Source organism: Rutidosis leptorrhynchoides, chromosome 1, assembly GCF_046630445.1.
Source record: "Rutidosis leptorrhynchoides isolate AG116_Rl617_1_P2 chromosome 1, CSIRO_AGI_Rlap_v1, whole genome shotgun sequence".
Lineage (NCBI taxonomy): Eukaryota > Viridiplantae > Streptophyta > Magnoliopsida > Asterales > Asteraceae > Rutidosis > Rutidosis leptorrhynchoides.
This window is the reverse complement of record NC_092333.1, coordinates 728,477,268-728,494,465: the sequence shown is the minus strand read 5'-3', so window position 1 is coordinate 728,494,465 and position 17,198 is coordinate 728,477,268. Positions and strand designations below refer to the sequence as shown.

The window sequence follows — 17,198 nt, the reverse complement described above, 5'->3', positions numbered from 1 at the left end:
GTATGATATTGTGTAAAAACTGCATTCAAGAAACTTATTTTGTTGTAACATATTTGTATTATAAACTATTATGTAATGGTCGTGTGTAAACAGGATATTTTAGATTATCATTATTTGATAATCTACGTAAAGCTTTTTAAACCTTTATTGATGAAATAAAGGTTATGGTTTGTTTTAAAATGAATGCAGTCTTTAAAAAAATGTCTCATATAGAGGTCAAAACCTCGCAACGAAATCAATTAATATTGAACGTTTTTAATCAATAAGAACGGGACATTTCACCATTCAGTATCTGAATCGTCATCGCTAGGCTCAGAAACTCCAACAAATATATCATCAGTTTCATCATCAATATAAATAGGTGGCCCCAAATTTTTATTCACGAAAACACCCTTGTGGGGCCCCTTATGCTCCTTAACATTGCTTGATACATCACAAAAGGTTGAAAAAGGCATCCAATTCGAATCATTCCTTTTCTGCAGATGCGACATCGAAACCCCTATTGGAAAGTACCCCCAAGAGCAGAAATAGGCTTCCTCTTCCTGACCTTGGACGATGGGAGGTGGAGATGTTATTCTCAATGCTTGATACTCCCGTTTGCAGTTGTCACAACGAAGAGTACAATTCACATAAACCCTATGATGCTCGTACATATAGAAACAATAAGGACATGTAGTCCAAAATGTAGGCGAATCGTCCGTACCCACATCCACACCCTCCTCAGCTATCTCTGTTTCAGTTTCGGTTTCATGTTCTGATTCTGGTTCTGGCTCTGGCTCTGGCTCTGGCTCAGGTTCAAGTTCAGGTTCAGGTTCAACATCAGCATGAGGTTCTGGTTCCCTTATATTAACATTGTTGAGATTAATCTGCAACGGAGACAAAGTGGTATGGTGTTGAAATTGATTGGGGTCGGATGATTGGTGATGATTAAGAGAGAAGAAATTGGGTTGGTGTTGGTAATGTGGCGTAAAACCTAGGTCGGAATCGTAAATAGATTTACGAATAGGATTTGATAAAACGGTCCAAGCAGTATTAACAAGGTTAAAGGCTTGATCGGAATAGGGAAAGTGGTTATTGTTAGGGTTTAAAACGACGGCTAATCGGTGGTATTGTAAAGTGATGGCGTTGGTGTTTTGATCGAACCGGTTTAGTTGAAGGATACCGTACAGATTCGGTTGCACAATTCGGTTGTTTACAATGACTACTTGTTCGGCGACTAACAGTGTGTCGGTGATTGCTAGTATTTGGTTAGCTGCTTCCAGTCTCGGGTCCGATTCTCGGGCTCGGATTGCGAATGTTTTGGATCCGAATAGGTCGTGTGTTGTCAAGCGCTTCTCGGCAATACCTACCCACCGCTGGGCTTCAGCTCCTGCCATCAACATACCTGGCTCCATTGTTTTGTTTCTTATCTGTCAGCGTCTCTGTGATGTGATGGTATGTTTGACTTGTGTTATCGCATGATTTATGGGACAATGGAGTATATGTTTCTTTCTTATTTCTTATTCCGTATATCTTCCTCCCATTTTAACTTTTTCAGGTTTTTTCCTTAAATATTTCAACGTTAAATATTATTTTTTTTCAAGACCACTCTCAACGGTTGTTAGTAGGGGTGAGCATGGTACGGGTTAGGGCAGTTTCAGGTCAAAACCACACTCATAACTATTATTGCGGTTAACTAGTTTTTAAACTATTGGGTGCGGTTAAAAGTGGTTGGTTAATATGGTTAAATTGGTTAATAATTAATTATAAAACAGTTAATTTGGTTAACTATTTACGGAAAAAAAAATTAAATTAATAAAAAAAATTCTATACTATATAAATAACATTTTAAAATGAGACTAGATCATTGTCTTATATTTCTAATCGAAAATAAAAGTAGATCAATGTCGTTTTTACGCTCCAAATTGGTGCAAAAGACCATAAATAATTATACAAAACATAAATTCACGTAAAGTTCTTAATAATAAACTTTCCTTCAAACTTCATTCTTCCTCCATCCGAGAGTCATAGATCAAAGTGTCTTTCATTGTTGTGTTTACCTTTGGTATAATTTATGTGTGCTTAACTTTTCTCAACTTAAAAAAGTCAAAAATAATGTTACACATTGATCTACAAGGTTTAATATTTTAACAAGTTGACGATCTTTCATAAAAATGATCATGTATAAAACACTAAACGATGCGGGTGCGGTTAATTCGGTGCGGGTACCTATTATTTTCATAACTGACCCACAAAGTGTTGTTAATTTAAAAGTGTTAACCAAACCCGCGGTTATCCATTTGGTTTGGCTAATTTGGTGCGGTTATGTCGGTTAATATGGTTACGGTTCGGTTAATGCGATTTTTTGCTCACACTTAGTTGTTACTGGCAACTATGTCATGGCACGTCTTCATCGACCCGCACTTTATTTCGTCATTGTTACGCAAAACTGAAGACGGGATTGATAGCATATATTTCTTGTACATTTGGCATTGTTACTTGTACTTGTAAATAATTAATTAATTTAGTGGATGTTAGGAGGTGTGTGATGGGTATATCATGGATATTAACAAAATGTCTTGGGTTAGTTATGAGATGAAAGTGCTGATGTTTTGTTGATGTGAGGGTCAGTCTTGAGAAGTAAGTGTGTTATGATTTCGAGTGGTCTAAAAGCCAAATATATGTGTTGATATATCACATTTGTAAAGTACAGTGGGCATGTGAGCCATGCCATGGATATATATATATATATATATATATATATATATATATATATATATATATATATATATATATATATATATATATATATATATATATATATATAGTCATAATCAAGAAGGAAGTATTTTTTGGGAGGGGAAGTAAATTTTTTTCGTTTTTTTCGAATTTTTTTCAGACATCAAGTTTAGGTGAAATATGAACATTTAAAAAAGACACTTTGTAATGAATGTTATTATTTTGGCGGTAAAACGCTCGAAGAAGAGAATGAAAACATTCAATGCATTGAATGTTTTGATTCTGAGTTTATTTGCATCGTTTTGTTTTCATCTTGTGTGAAGTGCTTTTTTTGAAATTTAGTCCGATTTAGAGTTTAAGGTTTAGTGTTTTGGGTTTAGTCCCTAAACTCAAAACCCTAAACCTTAAACTCTAAACTCTAAACCGTTCGTGTTAAAATATTCAATCTAAACCCTAATTTCTAAACCCTAAACCCTAATTTCTAAACCCAAAATCCTAATTTCTAAACCCTAATAGCTAAACCATAATTTCTAACCCCTTAGAAAAAAACTCAGAATCAAAACATTCAATGCATTGAATGTTTTCATTTTTTTTTCTTCGAGCGTTTTACCGCCAAAATAATAACATTCATCACAAAGTGTCTTTTTTAAATGTTCATATTTTCATGTGATCTTACGAAAAAATTACTTCCCCCAAAAAGTGTTTCATATATATATATATATATATATATATATATATATATATATATATATATATATATATATATATATATATATATATATATATATAACACATGAACTAGACTTTCTATCTAACATGCTAAAAATGTATAGAACGACATGAAACAACAATAACTCGAAATACTAGCGACCAGTTCAATTTAGGCTATCCATGATCATCGAAAGATTTGGGGTTTAGCAACCATTGATTCCAGTCTATAGAACGATTTCTCGAGTGGTAAGTTATCCAATCATAAGCTTTGATTTGCAAATCGTTTAACACCGTCGGACCGTTCCATTTTTTCTTTTGAAACACCCGAACATTCCTGTTTCGCCATATGAAATAGCCACAAATCCATTCTATTTTTTGCCACATTTTCGAATAAGAATTCGGCCGGTTATTTCTTTTGATTCCTTGGAACATTTCCTCCAGATTTTGATACGAAGTGTTCTTAATCGTCCCACCAACGAAAAACCCATGTCCAAAGATCATTTTCAAACGAACAATGAAGAAGAGTATGTTCTACTGTCTCAATATACGTGTCACATACCGGGAATCAGATGGAGTCCTAACCAATACCCCGCTTGTCAAGTTCCGTTTTAACAGGGAGTCTTCTCAAACGTGCTCGCCATACGAAAATTCCTAACTTTTGTGGGATGAAATTGTTGCACACATATTTTATGTTTGTTGAAACATTCTGCAATAATTGATTGTCAATGAGTGGTGCAAGGATTTTAGTAGAGAATATACCATTACTTTGGTGTTGCCATTTCCAGCTATCCCTTTCACTATCCCCGAATTGGAACGTACTCAATAGTTGTTGCAGATTCTCAAGTTCGACACTTGTTCTTCCAGTTGGTATTCGGGCCCATTTTCAGGAGGTATACCATGAAGATCCAATTTTTTTAAGCTGGTCTATGACCAACACGTTTTTATCTTGTTCCAATCTGAAAAGTCTTCCGAATTTCTTACAAATAAATTATTCGTCAACCCAATTTCAAGCCAAAACATAGTGGAGTCCCCACTATTTAGATTTTTTACAAATGAATTGACAAAGTTTATGTTAAGGTTTTCAATCTCCTAACCAATATGTCGAATAGCGTCCCAAATCGATTTTTTTCTTGATTGTTGATTCAAGGGTAAAGGACCCAAATCCCCCGTCCCGCCCAAAAATACTCAAAATTATTTTTATCCAAAACGCATCTTTTTCATTTTAATATCTCCACCACCATTTTTCCAATAAAGTCAAATTTTTTGCTCTAAAATACCCGATATTTAACCCCACGCCCTCATAATGTTAAATATTCTGAATTTTGTCACATGTGCTTTACTCCAAAATATGGTTTACAACAATAAATTTTATTAAAAATATAAACCTTATTTAAATAGTTATAACTAGAAAAATACCACCCGCGTGATGCGGCGGGTCCTTTCGGGTTACATATTCATATTTAACATAGCGTAATGTATTTACGAAATTAAGAACGCGTTGTTACGGATATGGTTGAAAACACGTGACTAGTACCTAGTATACCTAATGGATATACGTTTTCAGCGCCAGAAAAATCACATAAAAAAGGGAACAGAACCATCGATATGATTTGATTAGTTTTGGTTGTTTATTAGACCTTTTTGTAAATGTATAAAATATATCCCGGAATATATATCGTTTTTTAAAAACAGTCCGTTTTATGCGTAGCTAGTTGCGTTGTGTTCGTAAAATTATTTTGAGTTGAACAGTGAATTCGTAAAAATTAAACTCGAAGCGAGCGGAAAGATATATCCCGTTAAAAATTTGGGTGGTATTTTTTTAAGTTTTTTTTAACAAATTAATAATTTTATGTTTTAACCCCTATTTTAGGGTGTAGAGTTGTGTGTAGTTTGATTTTTTGGGGGGTTGAATTGTAAGATTTTGAAAAGCTGTTGGGGTTTTAGTATTATAAGAGTAATAATTACATTATGCATATTAACGATTGTCACAAAAGTATATATTTTCATTAGTATTTTAATCTTAGTTAACATAACTAAAAAATAATATCTTATTAAACCACTAATATATACCATGTATTATATATAACTAGTTTTATGAGCCCGTGCGTTGCACGAAAATTGTATAAATTAATATTCGATAACATTAGTATTGATACTTATCAAATATCTAATACAGTTACAATGAAAAAACCTTTCATTACTGATAACATTTGTATCGAAAACATTAGTATTGAATACTAACACATAGATTATGAGCCCGTTTTTTGGATCCATTTTAACTTCAATTGACAAATAATAGATAAAACACATGAGCCCCTAAAAAGTTTTTTTTTAAATAGATTGTTAATAATATTTAATATAACCACTCAGGCTTGCCTGAGTGGCCACCGAGTTGCCCAATGAAGCACACCACCCGGGTTCAATCCTTGGCTATGCCAAATTGTTCAAAAGGGAGTGTGACAAGAGGGTGCGCATAATGCGCAATTCACCCGGTACCAGGTCTCGCGCTCGAGGGACTTGATTACCCGAAGTTTTACCTTCTATGGAGGAGACGTTCATAGGAGGGTTTCCTTGCTTACCCAAAAAAATAATAATATTTTATATACATCTCTAACTATATATGCTTTTAGTACAAACTAATTTTATTATATCAAAATTTCAAACGAAAATGAACAAATATAGATCCAAATATATATAATGATTACCAAATAATAATTTTAACTTCAATTGATAAATATGAGCACGTCCGTTAATATTATATTAATGTAAGTTTTTAAATTTAAGTGCAAACACTAAATTATTATATTATATAAAATATCATTCATAAATAATAATCTCCCTGATTGGTTAATTTATCCAAGTCAACGATTTGTTAATAGGTGCATTTTGATTCTTCTTTATTATCTAATTAATTTATTATTTAAAAATTAACTTGATTGTTCTATAATTTCAAAGTCGGCGATTTGTTTCCAAGATGTCGGGTATCCAGTATTTGTTCTATGATTTGTTTTCAAAGTCGGGTATCCAGTATTTTATTTTGTGAATATGTTACGCACGGGCATATCTTAATTCTATATTTGTCGAATATCTTAATTTATTTTAATACTTTTAGTTTTATCTTAATAAAAATAATGATTATTTAATATTTAATTCGATTTAATAATAAATAGTTTAATTGAGAAATTGACACGTAAGATTATTTAATTCAGTTTAATTGAGAAAATGACACGTAGGATTTATATCACGCGCTTTATAATAATGTATAGATAGATAGATAGATATGACATATTACATGAATAATAAAATCTAATCGTATTTCTTCTTAAGAAGTACAAAATTAGTTATCATAAATAGTTAGCACATAATTGGTAGTCAGAAATGTTAGTGAGAAAAAAAATATTTAGTAAAAATAAAGAATATTAAAAAGTTAAAAACATGAAAGCTTTATACAACAAAGCTTCTGTTCTCTTTTTATACAACTAGTAAAGTGGGCCCGCCTGATGCCGCGAGACCTTTGGGGTGCGTTTTCATAGTTAACGAAGCGTTATTTATTTACATAAATAAAAACGTTTTGCCACGGGTGTTTTTAGATACACATAGTTAGTATCCAGTGTACCTAATGGCTTATGTGTTTTTGAAGGCAGGAAGATTGTGTAAAAAAAAAAAAAAAAAAGGAAACAAAATTATCGATATGATGTAGTTAGGTAGAAGAGTTTATTATAGATGTGTGTATGTATTGAATATAGTCCGACGTACTTAGATTTTTTTTAGAAGTGTTCATTTCGCGTATAGTTAGTCCCGTTGTGTTCGTTATTTTTTTTTTTCGAGTTGAACGGTGGGTTCGAAAAAATTTATCGCGAGTCGAGCGGGAAGATATGTCCCGTTGAGTATTGAATATAGTCCGAGGTATTTAGCATTTTTTTAGAAGTGTGTTTCGCGTGTAGTTAGTCCCGTTGTGTTCGCTTGATTTTTTTGAGTTGAACGGTGGGTTCGAAAAAATTTAACGCGAGGCGAGCGGAAAGATATGTCCCGTTGAAAATATGGGTGAAGTTTAATTAAGATTTTTAAATAAAATACTAATTTTACACTTTATACCCTTAATTTAAGGGTTTGTGGTGTAAATTAACACATTTTTTAGAAACTGATTTGTTTTTTTTTCCTCTTTTCGGTCCTCTTATAGTTTTGACCAATAATTGATTGTGGGTGGGGGGGGGGGTTAAAACGACCAAAAAACTAGTGCCCATTAGTTTTAACGCGAGGCGAGCGGAAAGATATGTCCCGTTGAAAATATGGGTGAAGTTTAATTAAGATTTTTAAATAAAATACTAATTTTACACTTTATACCCTTAATTTAAGGGTTTGTGGTGTAAATTAACACATTTTTTAGAAACTGATTTGTTTTTTTTTTCCTCTTTTCGGTCCTCTTATAGTTTTGACCAATAATTGATTGGGGGGGTTAAAACGACCAAAAAACTAGTGTCCATTAGTTTTAACGCGAGGCGAGCGGAAAGATATGTCCCGTTGAAAATATGGGTGAAGTTTAATTAAGATTTTTAAATAAAATACTAATTTTACACTTTATACCCTTAATTTAAGGGTTTGTGGTGTAAAGTAACACATTTTTTAGATACTGATTTGTTTTTTTTTTTCCTCTTTTCGGTCCTCTTATAGTTTTGACCAATAATTGATTGGGGGGAGGGGGTTTAAAACGACCAAAAAACTAGTGCCCATTAGTACATATGGGTAATGGGTAATGAGCAAAATTTTATAAAAATTATAAAGGAAAAGGATGGAAATATCCTCATGTGAGGTGCACATGTCCTACCTAACGGAATTTAACTAATGACCCACATTGTCAGAAATCAACCGGGAATCCTATAAAAACGTTTGAGACATCCGTTAAAAGGAAAAAAAACTTTATATCCATACGTTCGAACACTAACTACATAATTTTGTCTATAAACAATAAATAGGATAAATTTATCGTATTTTCTTATCGACAAACATATATATGAAAGGTGGACATCGGAGAGATAACAAAAACCTCTATCTTTAGACAAAGGGGGATGATTCTCACACACACTTTTTTGATCCTCACACACCAATTGAGTATTATTAGAAGAGTAAAAGGTTAAAATAGGTGTGTGAGGATCAAAAAAGTGTGTGTGAGAATCATCCCCCTTAGAGAAAGTTACAACATTGTTTCCTAATCTTTGTTTAAAATTTCATCGCTAAACATAAAGCATTTTTGACGTTAATGACTAATATTTGAAAATTTTGTGTCGTTTGTCCTTGCAGGTAACAGACATTAGTTCACTAACGTTAATCTTATCACGTGAAGTGCACACAATGGCTATATAGCTCCCTAACGTTAGCTTGTACACCTCACGTGATACACACTAAAAGGAACTAACCTTTGCTACTTTTAGGGACCAATGATATACCTAACTTTATTTAAAAAAATAGAGGACAAAATTGCTCATTTCGTCCCTGTATTTTTTCATTTTATCCATTTTCATCCTTGTGTTTTATTTCCTGCAATTCTCATCCTTAAAAACATTTTCAGGTCCTAATTTCATCCATCACTCTAACGAAAATTAATTGTCTGTTAAATAGGGTAAAATATGATTATATTGAGAGTTTAGAGTACTTTTGTAAATAATCCAAAGACATCTCCAAAGTTAATTATTGATTGATTATCTACTTTAAAATTAATTGATTTGTCGTTCATGAAGCCAAAAATATTGTAGAAAATGTGGTCTTAGAAATTATATATACACGATCGCGGACAATTCTGATACTTCAGTTTTTACCAAATAATTGAGTTTGAGTTTCAGTAGTTACGCTTTTTCCTCAAATACAAATACAGTGTGTTGTTTTTGAAACTCCTAATTGAGTTTGACAGATTACTCATATTGCACTAAGTGATTATTTTAAACTCAAACTTCGTGATCATGCATATTTTAACCGAAGGGTCTTAACATGCTTGCTCAACGTAAAGGAGGGGTTTAAGGATCTTAGAACGTGGCTCTCCGGTCCGGCTACCGTGAATAACCCTGGCCGACATGATGATGTCGGCGGGGTGGCCAAGTGATTAAGTCCACCTTCGATGACGTCCGTCGATCAGAAGGCCCCAAGCAAGGTTGTAGGTACCAGTTAATAAAGAACTCACCTGTTAACCTTTAGAAGATGATAGAGGATGTAAGTTACGTAGGATGTGTGGTAGAAGATGGCTACGTAACGTGGTATATTGCTAATGACGATTAGGGTTTGTATTTATAGGCAAACCCTAATTCTAGAACCGTCATAGGATAGTGATAATCGTTTCCATAACCATCTCCCCCGAATCACGGATATAATTATGGAAAAGATATTTGCTCAACCGCCGTAAAGGGACCAGATACGGATCCGCATGCCGCATGACGCATGAGAGCACCCCGCATACGCACCATAGCGCATGCCCGTGTGTATGTTACATGCGCATGCGGGCTGCGGTATCATTAAGTCTCCCCAGTTTGATGTTATATGACGCAAGTCATATGATATCAAACTATTAAGCGAAAAAGAGAAAACAAAAGGACAACGAGCATTTAATGTCCTCGCGTGCGCCTCGATGCCTGTCACAATCGCAGAAGCCCATTCGGCTGACAAGACATAAAGTAACAATGCCGCAGGCGCGTGCGTACCACGCGCGTGTTTGTAATCATTCTTAACTGACACCACGCGCGATCAGCAAATGCTACCCGTCGATTGCATTACACGTGTATGGCCACGATAACACCATTCCAACCCCCGCTCCCCCAAACTTGCCTATAAATAGCCCCAAATGACACTCATTTTCACTTTTCCGGTGTCAAGCTTCCCAAATACGCTCTCGCCTTCAAATCCTATCAATTCCGATCAACTCCGTCATATTCCGATCGTCATTTAAAGGTCAGTCGTTCTCCATTCATCTAAAAATGACCAAAGCTAATGAAACTTTCGTAGAGAATGTAGAGTCCAACATAGGCCAGAAAAACATCGACCACTTAGTTAAGCAATACCCCCCTCTTGCGGGTTACAATCCGGTACCACCACTGCCTAGCCAGCGAGCCCATCAGCCACCAGAGAATAAGGTGGCGATCTACGAACATGCTTTTAAACATGGTAATTTTAGGGTTCCACCCACCGACTTCTTTTTAGGCGTACTAGATCATTTCAAAGTAGGGCTAGGGCAATTGCACCCGTATGCGATAGGCAAAATCGTTCTATTCGAGATGTGGTGTGTTGCACTCAACACAGTACCATTGGTGAAGGTTTTTTGCCACCTATTCCGCTTAGCCAACCACCATAAATCGTGGTTCACCTTCTTCGCACGCCAAAATTTCACAAAAACCCCGAAATCGAATGCGGGAAGTTGGAAAGAAACTTTTTTCTTCGTCGACCAGACCGTAGTAGGCACTGGCTTCCCGCAGACGCTTATTTGGTGCGAGAAGGTAGAAAAAGATGTGAACAAGATGCCAGCGTTGGATGACGAGGAGAAAAAGTTGTTGAAGCAGTGCGTCAACGCACAACTGGTGCACCGTTCGTATGGTAATGTTATGCTGCGGTTGGGGAAGATCTCCGCGTATTGGCCTTGGGAGGATGTGCGGCCGGCCATAGTTGGCCCCGATGGAAAGGGTAGGAATAGCATAAACGCGTACCTACATAAAATTTGTATATTTTCTAACGCAGGCGTTTATTGTTTGCAGAGATGAGGATGAAGAAGGTGCTTACCGCGGAGGAGATTGCTGGGATTTCTTTCCGCAAGCAGGATGTGGACAAACAGCTAGAGCAGGCAGCTGCTAGCGAACATGTGGAGGAATCGCCGGCGGAGTCAGGCAATAAACGCAAGGCGGCTGGGACGTCCGAGGCTCAGAAGAAGAAGAAGAAGACTCCTAAGCAGCTGGAGGATATGCGCAACGACAATTTTGTTTCCATCGAGCCGCGGTCCGCAGACCTACCTCCCCCCATTAATGGTGAGCGTTTATTTTTTCGCATGTATACCGCGTAGAAAAAGCTGCGTACTAATCTGAGTATTTTGCAGAGCATGTGGAGGAGACGCAGCCAACAACACCGCGGGTCAACCCCGAGCTGCAGGCCACTGCCACATCCAAAGACAAGGCGATCCCCGTCGAGTCTGAGTCAACATTACCTCCTCCGCAAGGCAGCTTCCGTGTTGCCAACCTCCGCCAACTTTGCCAGTCCTCCGCAGAAAATGCTGCGGAGCAATCTGCATTCTTGCAGCAAATCTTCCCAGCAGAGTTCCGCGAGCAACTGGCCGTGCTGCCGTTTAACCAGGCGCTCAACGCCTTTGTCCAGAACGGGCTGGTATTCTTTGGGATGTTTGCGGACCAAGCCCGTCGATCCTCCAGCCTATACGATGTTGCACTGCGCAAAGAGGTGGAGTTGGGTTTGCTGCAGGCGGGTGTAGAGCAGGTCAAGAAGGACAGGGACGCTGCTGAGGAGGCCCGCAAAGCTGTTGAATTGACTGCGGCCGAAACCAAGACCTTCTTGATTCAAGAAAGAAAAAAGAATCAAGAGCTTGTGGGTGCGGTTGATCAGGCAAAGGGGGAAACTGAGCGAGTGAGGCTGGAGTTGGAAAAGGTGACGAGGGAGAGGGACGATGCGGTTACCGACCGCGAGCTGGCCGAGGCAGATATGACAAAGCTGCGCACCGCACTCCCCGCAATTGCGCAGAAAGTGATGGACTCCGAGCCCGTGTCCGACCGGTTTAATGCCTATGTCGATGCGGTCAAGGACCATGAGGTGAACAAGGCTGTGCGGGAAGTGATCCAGGCATGCGGCCTAACTCCACCGTTCCCCGACATTGTCCAAAAGAAATTAAAGGAGGGAACGGCCGCGGCGCTGCTGGAGGCGGAAGAGGCAATCAAGTCCATCCCTATCCCTTTGATCAATGCGTTTGCGGCTGACCCGACGATGCCGCTTGATGGGTTTTTGAAGGAGGATTACTAGAGTAGTTTGTGCCGTAAGCCCTAATCTTAGGCAGGTAATTGTAAATGTATTTTGGAGCCCTAAGTCCCATGTTGGGCAGGCATGTGAAACAATTACTTACGTAATAATTTATTTGGATGTGTATATATGTTTGTCTGTTATGCATGCGTGATATCCTTGTTTATATATCGCGAATCAAAACAAATTATGAACCGCATGCGCATGCGCACAGTTAACCACAACTTATGCGTATGCGGATGGTACTGCGTAAAATAAACCAATATTTTAGCTTACCTTTAACAATTTAGACTCAAAAGCTACTGCGCTATTGCTTTGTCATGTACTAGAGGTGCACTATTAGTTGTATGGTAAGCAAATGCAACTAAAAACAGACCAATGTTTTTATGCTTAGGAGTTCCTCAAGCAAACCAATGCGAGAGCGATTACGCACAAGCAAACCAATGCTTATATATTTAAAGTCGACTTTGCAGCCATCTAGTCTGCGTGGCGCTTGGCTAGGGGAAAACCAATTCCCTTCGCCTGCCGTTATTGTCTAGCCTTGTAACCAAACAGGCTTCTGCCGCACGGGGGCTAGAGGACACCCCTTAAGTAGGCAGGAATCGCATACAAAAAATATAAATGGACAACGAAAGTATGCGCATGTAATTATTTTTATTTGGCATTAATTATGATTACAACTGCGACATATCCGAAAGGATGAAAAATAAAATAATGTGCTAAACAAATTGGAGTGATCAAGTCCATCTAGCTACATGTAACATTTTTTCAATAACGTCGCATGCCAAGTGCGTTTCACAGGTTTGCCATCTAATGTCTCTAGATGGTATGCCCCGGTGTTGCTTGCTTTTGCTACCCTGTATGGGCCCTCCCAACGAGGTCCCAGTTTCCCAGTATCTTCCGCATGACTTGCATCGTTCTGGCGCCAAACCAAATCACCGCACTTATAAGTGCGTGAACGCACACGCTGATTGTAATACTTTGCAATTTTCTGCTTGTTATTTGCTTCGTTAACAGCCGCAGAGAGTCTGCGTTCTTCAAGCAGATTAAGATTTTCCCGCAGAGCTTCAGAGTTATTTTGCTCATCAAAGTTTTGTATGCGGAACGTTGGTACCCCAATCTCTGCGGGTACAACAGCTTCTGACCCATAAACCAAACTAAACGGAGTCTCACCAGTGCTTGCTTTGGGTGTGGTTCTATGCGCCCATAAAACCTTTGGAAGCTCATCCACCCAACCAACGCGGTCATGACCCAACCTTGCCTTGATTCCAGCAACTATATCTCGGTTGGTAACTTCGCACTGGCCATTCGCCTGCGGATGCGCAACTGAAGTAAAAGTTTGCTTAATATTAAGCTCCGCACACCAACTGCGAAAAGGATCGCCGGCAAATTGTGTACCGTTATCACTAACAATTTCATTGGGTATGCCAAATCGACAGACAATGTCTTCCCATACAAAATTCCGCACTCTTTTCCCCGAAATTGTTGCCAGCGGTTTTGCTTCGACCCACTTCGTGAAGTAATCGATTGCAACAATTAAGAATTTGACATTTCCTGCGTGTGCAGAGTATGCGTAAGATAATGACGTAAGTAGCATATTTAGCAAATGAATGGCAATATTACCTTGGCCTTTGGGGAATGGTCCGACTATGTCGATCGCCCATTTGCAGAATGGCCATGGTGAGGAGACCGGTATCATTGGATGCGCAGGTGCCCTGCTGATAGGTGCATGTATTTGGCATGATTCGCATTGCTTGACAATACGCGCGGTGTCTGCGTACATAGTAGGCCAATAATAACCTAACCGCATGATTTTTGACACAATGGACCTGTGTCCCGAATGAAGGGCACATGCACCCTCATGCACCTCGCGTATGACTTCCTCTACCTCTTTCGGACCTACGCACCTTAAATGCGGTCCCAAATAGCTTCTTCGATACAAGACGTCACCCTCGAGGGCATAAAGCGGTGCCTTTGTGCGGACTTTCTTCGCATCAAAGGAGTCCGCGGGTGAAGTGCCGTCCCGTAAAAAAGCGATGATGGGCGTCATCCACGTTGGGCTTGATTCCTCAACCGGTGCCACTAGAGGCATCATGACAATAGATTTTGCGTTGAGTTCCTCTATTAGAATTTTCTTACCCATATGATCAAAAGCCAAGGCAGCTAGTTTTCTTAGCGCATCCGCCTTCTTATTTTGCCCCCGCATTACGTGCGAGATTTGAAAAGCCTCGAACTGGTCAGCGAGATTATGAACAAGCGATAAATATTGCTGCATAGCAATGTCGTGCGCTTCGAAGTCTCCGCAGACTTGATTGCATACTAGCTTTGAATCCACGTAAGCGTGCAAGATTTTAACATTTAGCTTATGCGCGATGCGCATACCTGCTAGCAGAGCCTCATACTCTGCTTCATTGTTTGTGACAGCAAAATTAAACCGCAGTGCGTACGTATGTTCCTCACCGCCTGGACCTGTCAAAATTACACCTGCGCCTGCGCCAGATGCGCTACACGCACCATCGGTGTATAATTCCCATGGTGATAGAACAGGTGCGGGCGGATCTTGATGTTCTGCTGACGCTTCGACATCCGCAGGTATTTCTGCTAGGTAGTCAGCAAGTATTTGACCCTTAACCGCACTGCGTGAAGAAAAGTTTATTTCATGTTCTCCCAATTCGACTGCCCACTTGGCCATTCGGCCAGAAATCTCGGGCTTGTACAGTACCTGAATGAAATAAAATGATTGTGTTAGTCAATGCGGTAACCCCGGTCATTGCCGCAAAGTAATCATGTACCAACCTGTTTGATTGGCTGATCAGTTAAAACCACAATCGGATGTGCTTGAAAGTATCGGCGTAAACGCCGCGCTGTATGGACAAGCGCATATACTAACTTCTCTATTGGTGAGTAATTTACTTCGCTTGATGTCAGCGTCTTGCTTACGAAGTAGACCGGCATTTGTGTCTGAGAAAACCTCAGCGTTAAAGTTCTGCGAAATAAATAATGCAAGTAAATTGATAAGTTACCTTTTCGCGGTCTGCGATGAGAACTAAACTGATTGCTTCCTTTGATGCCGCAAGGTACAGCGTTAACGTCTCCCCAGGGACTGGCGCAGTAAGTGTTGGTAACTCTGCAAGCACCTTTTTCATCTCCTGAAAGGCTGATTCTGCTTCCTGAGTCCAGACAAAATCCTTTTTCTTCAAACAGTTTTTCAAAGTGCTAAAGAATGGTAGCTGACGCTCTGCGGCTTTTGACAAAAACCGCGTGATTGCTGCGAGCTTCCCAGTGAGACTCTGCACATCTTTCTTTGATTTCGGAGATGGTAAATTATCAATAGCTTCAATCTTTTTGGGATTAGCCTTGATACCCCGCGCTGTCACCACATGACCTAGAAACTTGCCTTCCTCCTCTCCAAAGCTACATTTAAGCGGATTAAGCTTCATGTTGATCCTTCGCAGAGACGCAAACGTTTCTAGGATGTCTGCGAGCATGTCTTCTTCGGTGTTGCTTTTGATTAACAAGTCATCGACATACGCTTCAAGATTTCTGCCAATTTGAGGCTTGAATGCTGCGTCAATTACACGCTGATAGGTCGCGCCCGCGTTCTTCAAGCCGAAAGGCATCTTTGTGTAACAATAAATACCCTGCGGCGTATGAAAAGCAGTTTTGTCTTCGTCTTCCGCAGCCATTAGAATTTGGTGATAACCTTTGTATGCGTCCAGAAAGCACTTATATCTGAATCCAGACAAAGATTCAACCTTCCAGTCTATCTCCGGGAGAGGGTAATTGTCTTTAGGACATGCTTTGTTAATGTCTTTAAAATCAACGCACATTCGCCAGTTACCATCAGCCTTTTTCACCAACACCGGATTGGCAACCCATGTTTGATAACGCACTTCGCGTAGAATGTTTGCTTTGACAAGGTTGTCTACTTCTGCGCATAGCCAATCACTGCGGTCTAAAGCCATATGCCGCTTCTTTTGTCTAACAGGTGTGAGCGATGGATTAACATTCAATTTATGTTCCGCAATGTCCCGCGGGACACCTGTCATATCTGATTCGCGCCATGCGAAAACATCTGCGTTTGCGGACAATATACCATGTAACTTAGCCTTGGTTTCAGCTGATAAACCTGCGCCGATTTTTATACCCTTATCTGGATGCAAGCGATTAGCAATGACCGCACTGCTTGCAATCTGCTCCCCGACGCTAGGGATGTTAATTTGCACAACTGACGCACATATCTCAATCGTTTGATGTGACGCCATTGTGGCAACTCCTCCCTTAGTAGGAAACTTAATCAAACCGTGCACTACCGAAGGTATGATGTTAAAACGCCGTATGAAATTTCTTCCCAGTAGCGCATTATATCGCGAAGTCGAGCGAACCACATAGAAGTCAACTAATTCGTTCCTTGTTAACTGCGGATTCCTGTCATCTTCGAGCTCTATTAATAACTCTATCCGTCCCATGGGCCATGAGCTTTCTCCGGAAAAACCGGACAGCGTGATATCAGACGGACGTAGCTGCGCCTTCACGTGTTCGGGGAGAAATTGATAGCAATGCTCGTACATAATGTCAACGCCGCTCCCAGTGTCGACATGCATGCGCTTGACCTGCACCCCGCAAGAAGGAATGCGGCACTTGATAATGATAGGTTCATTCACCCTGTCAATTGACATCACAGGAGGGAAAGTGATTGGAAGAAGTTCCCAATCCTGATGATCGTTATACTTTCTTCGCTGACCTAATTTCTCTGCGTCAACCATGTTAATGGTTAA

General features: G+C 39.2%; 2 protein-coding genes across 2 annotated transcripts; both read right to left on the bottom strand.

Annotated features, from left to right (window-relative positions):
- Window positions 1–278: 278 nt before the first annotated feature.
- On the bottom strand, window positions 279–1,394 carry LOC139855143 (uncharacterized). Its single transcript, XM_071844392.1, has one exon. The coding sequence runs from the start codon at window positions 1,392–1,394 to the stop codon at window positions 279–281; it is 1,116 nt and encodes a 371-aa protein (XP_071700493.1).
- Window positions 1,395–3,603: 2,209 nt separating this feature from the next.
- On the bottom strand, window positions 3,604–15,375 carry LOC139855133 (uncharacterized). The gene is made up of 3 exons (XM_071844382.1): window positions 15,217–15,375; window positions 14,328–15,142; window positions 3,604–3,763 (listed from the first exon to the last, which is right to left on the bottom strand). The coding sequence occupies exons 1-3, from the start codon at window positions 15,373–15,375 to the stop codon at window positions 3,604–3,606; spliced, it is 1,134 nt and encodes a 377-aa protein (XP_071700483.1).
- Window positions 15,376–17,198: the final 1,823 nt, after the last annotated feature.

Coding starts and splice junctions, on each gene's coding strand:
- LOC139855143 (XM_071844392.1), bottom strand. CDS start 1,394: ATGGAGCCAGGTATGTTGATGGCAGGAGCTGAAGCCCAGCGGTGGGTA.
- LOC139855133 (XM_071844382.1), bottom strand. CDS start 15,375: ATGCCGGTCTACTTCGTAAGCAAGACGCTGACATCAAGCGAAGTAAAT. Junction 15,143..15,216: donor CTGATCAGCCAATCAAACAG/GTTGGTACATGA, acceptor TATTTCATTCAG/GTACTGTACAAGCCCGAGAT. Junction 3,764..14,327: donor TATTTGGGACCGCATTTAAG/GTGCGTAGGTCC, acceptor ATGGCGAAACAG/GAATGTTCGGGTGTTTCAAA.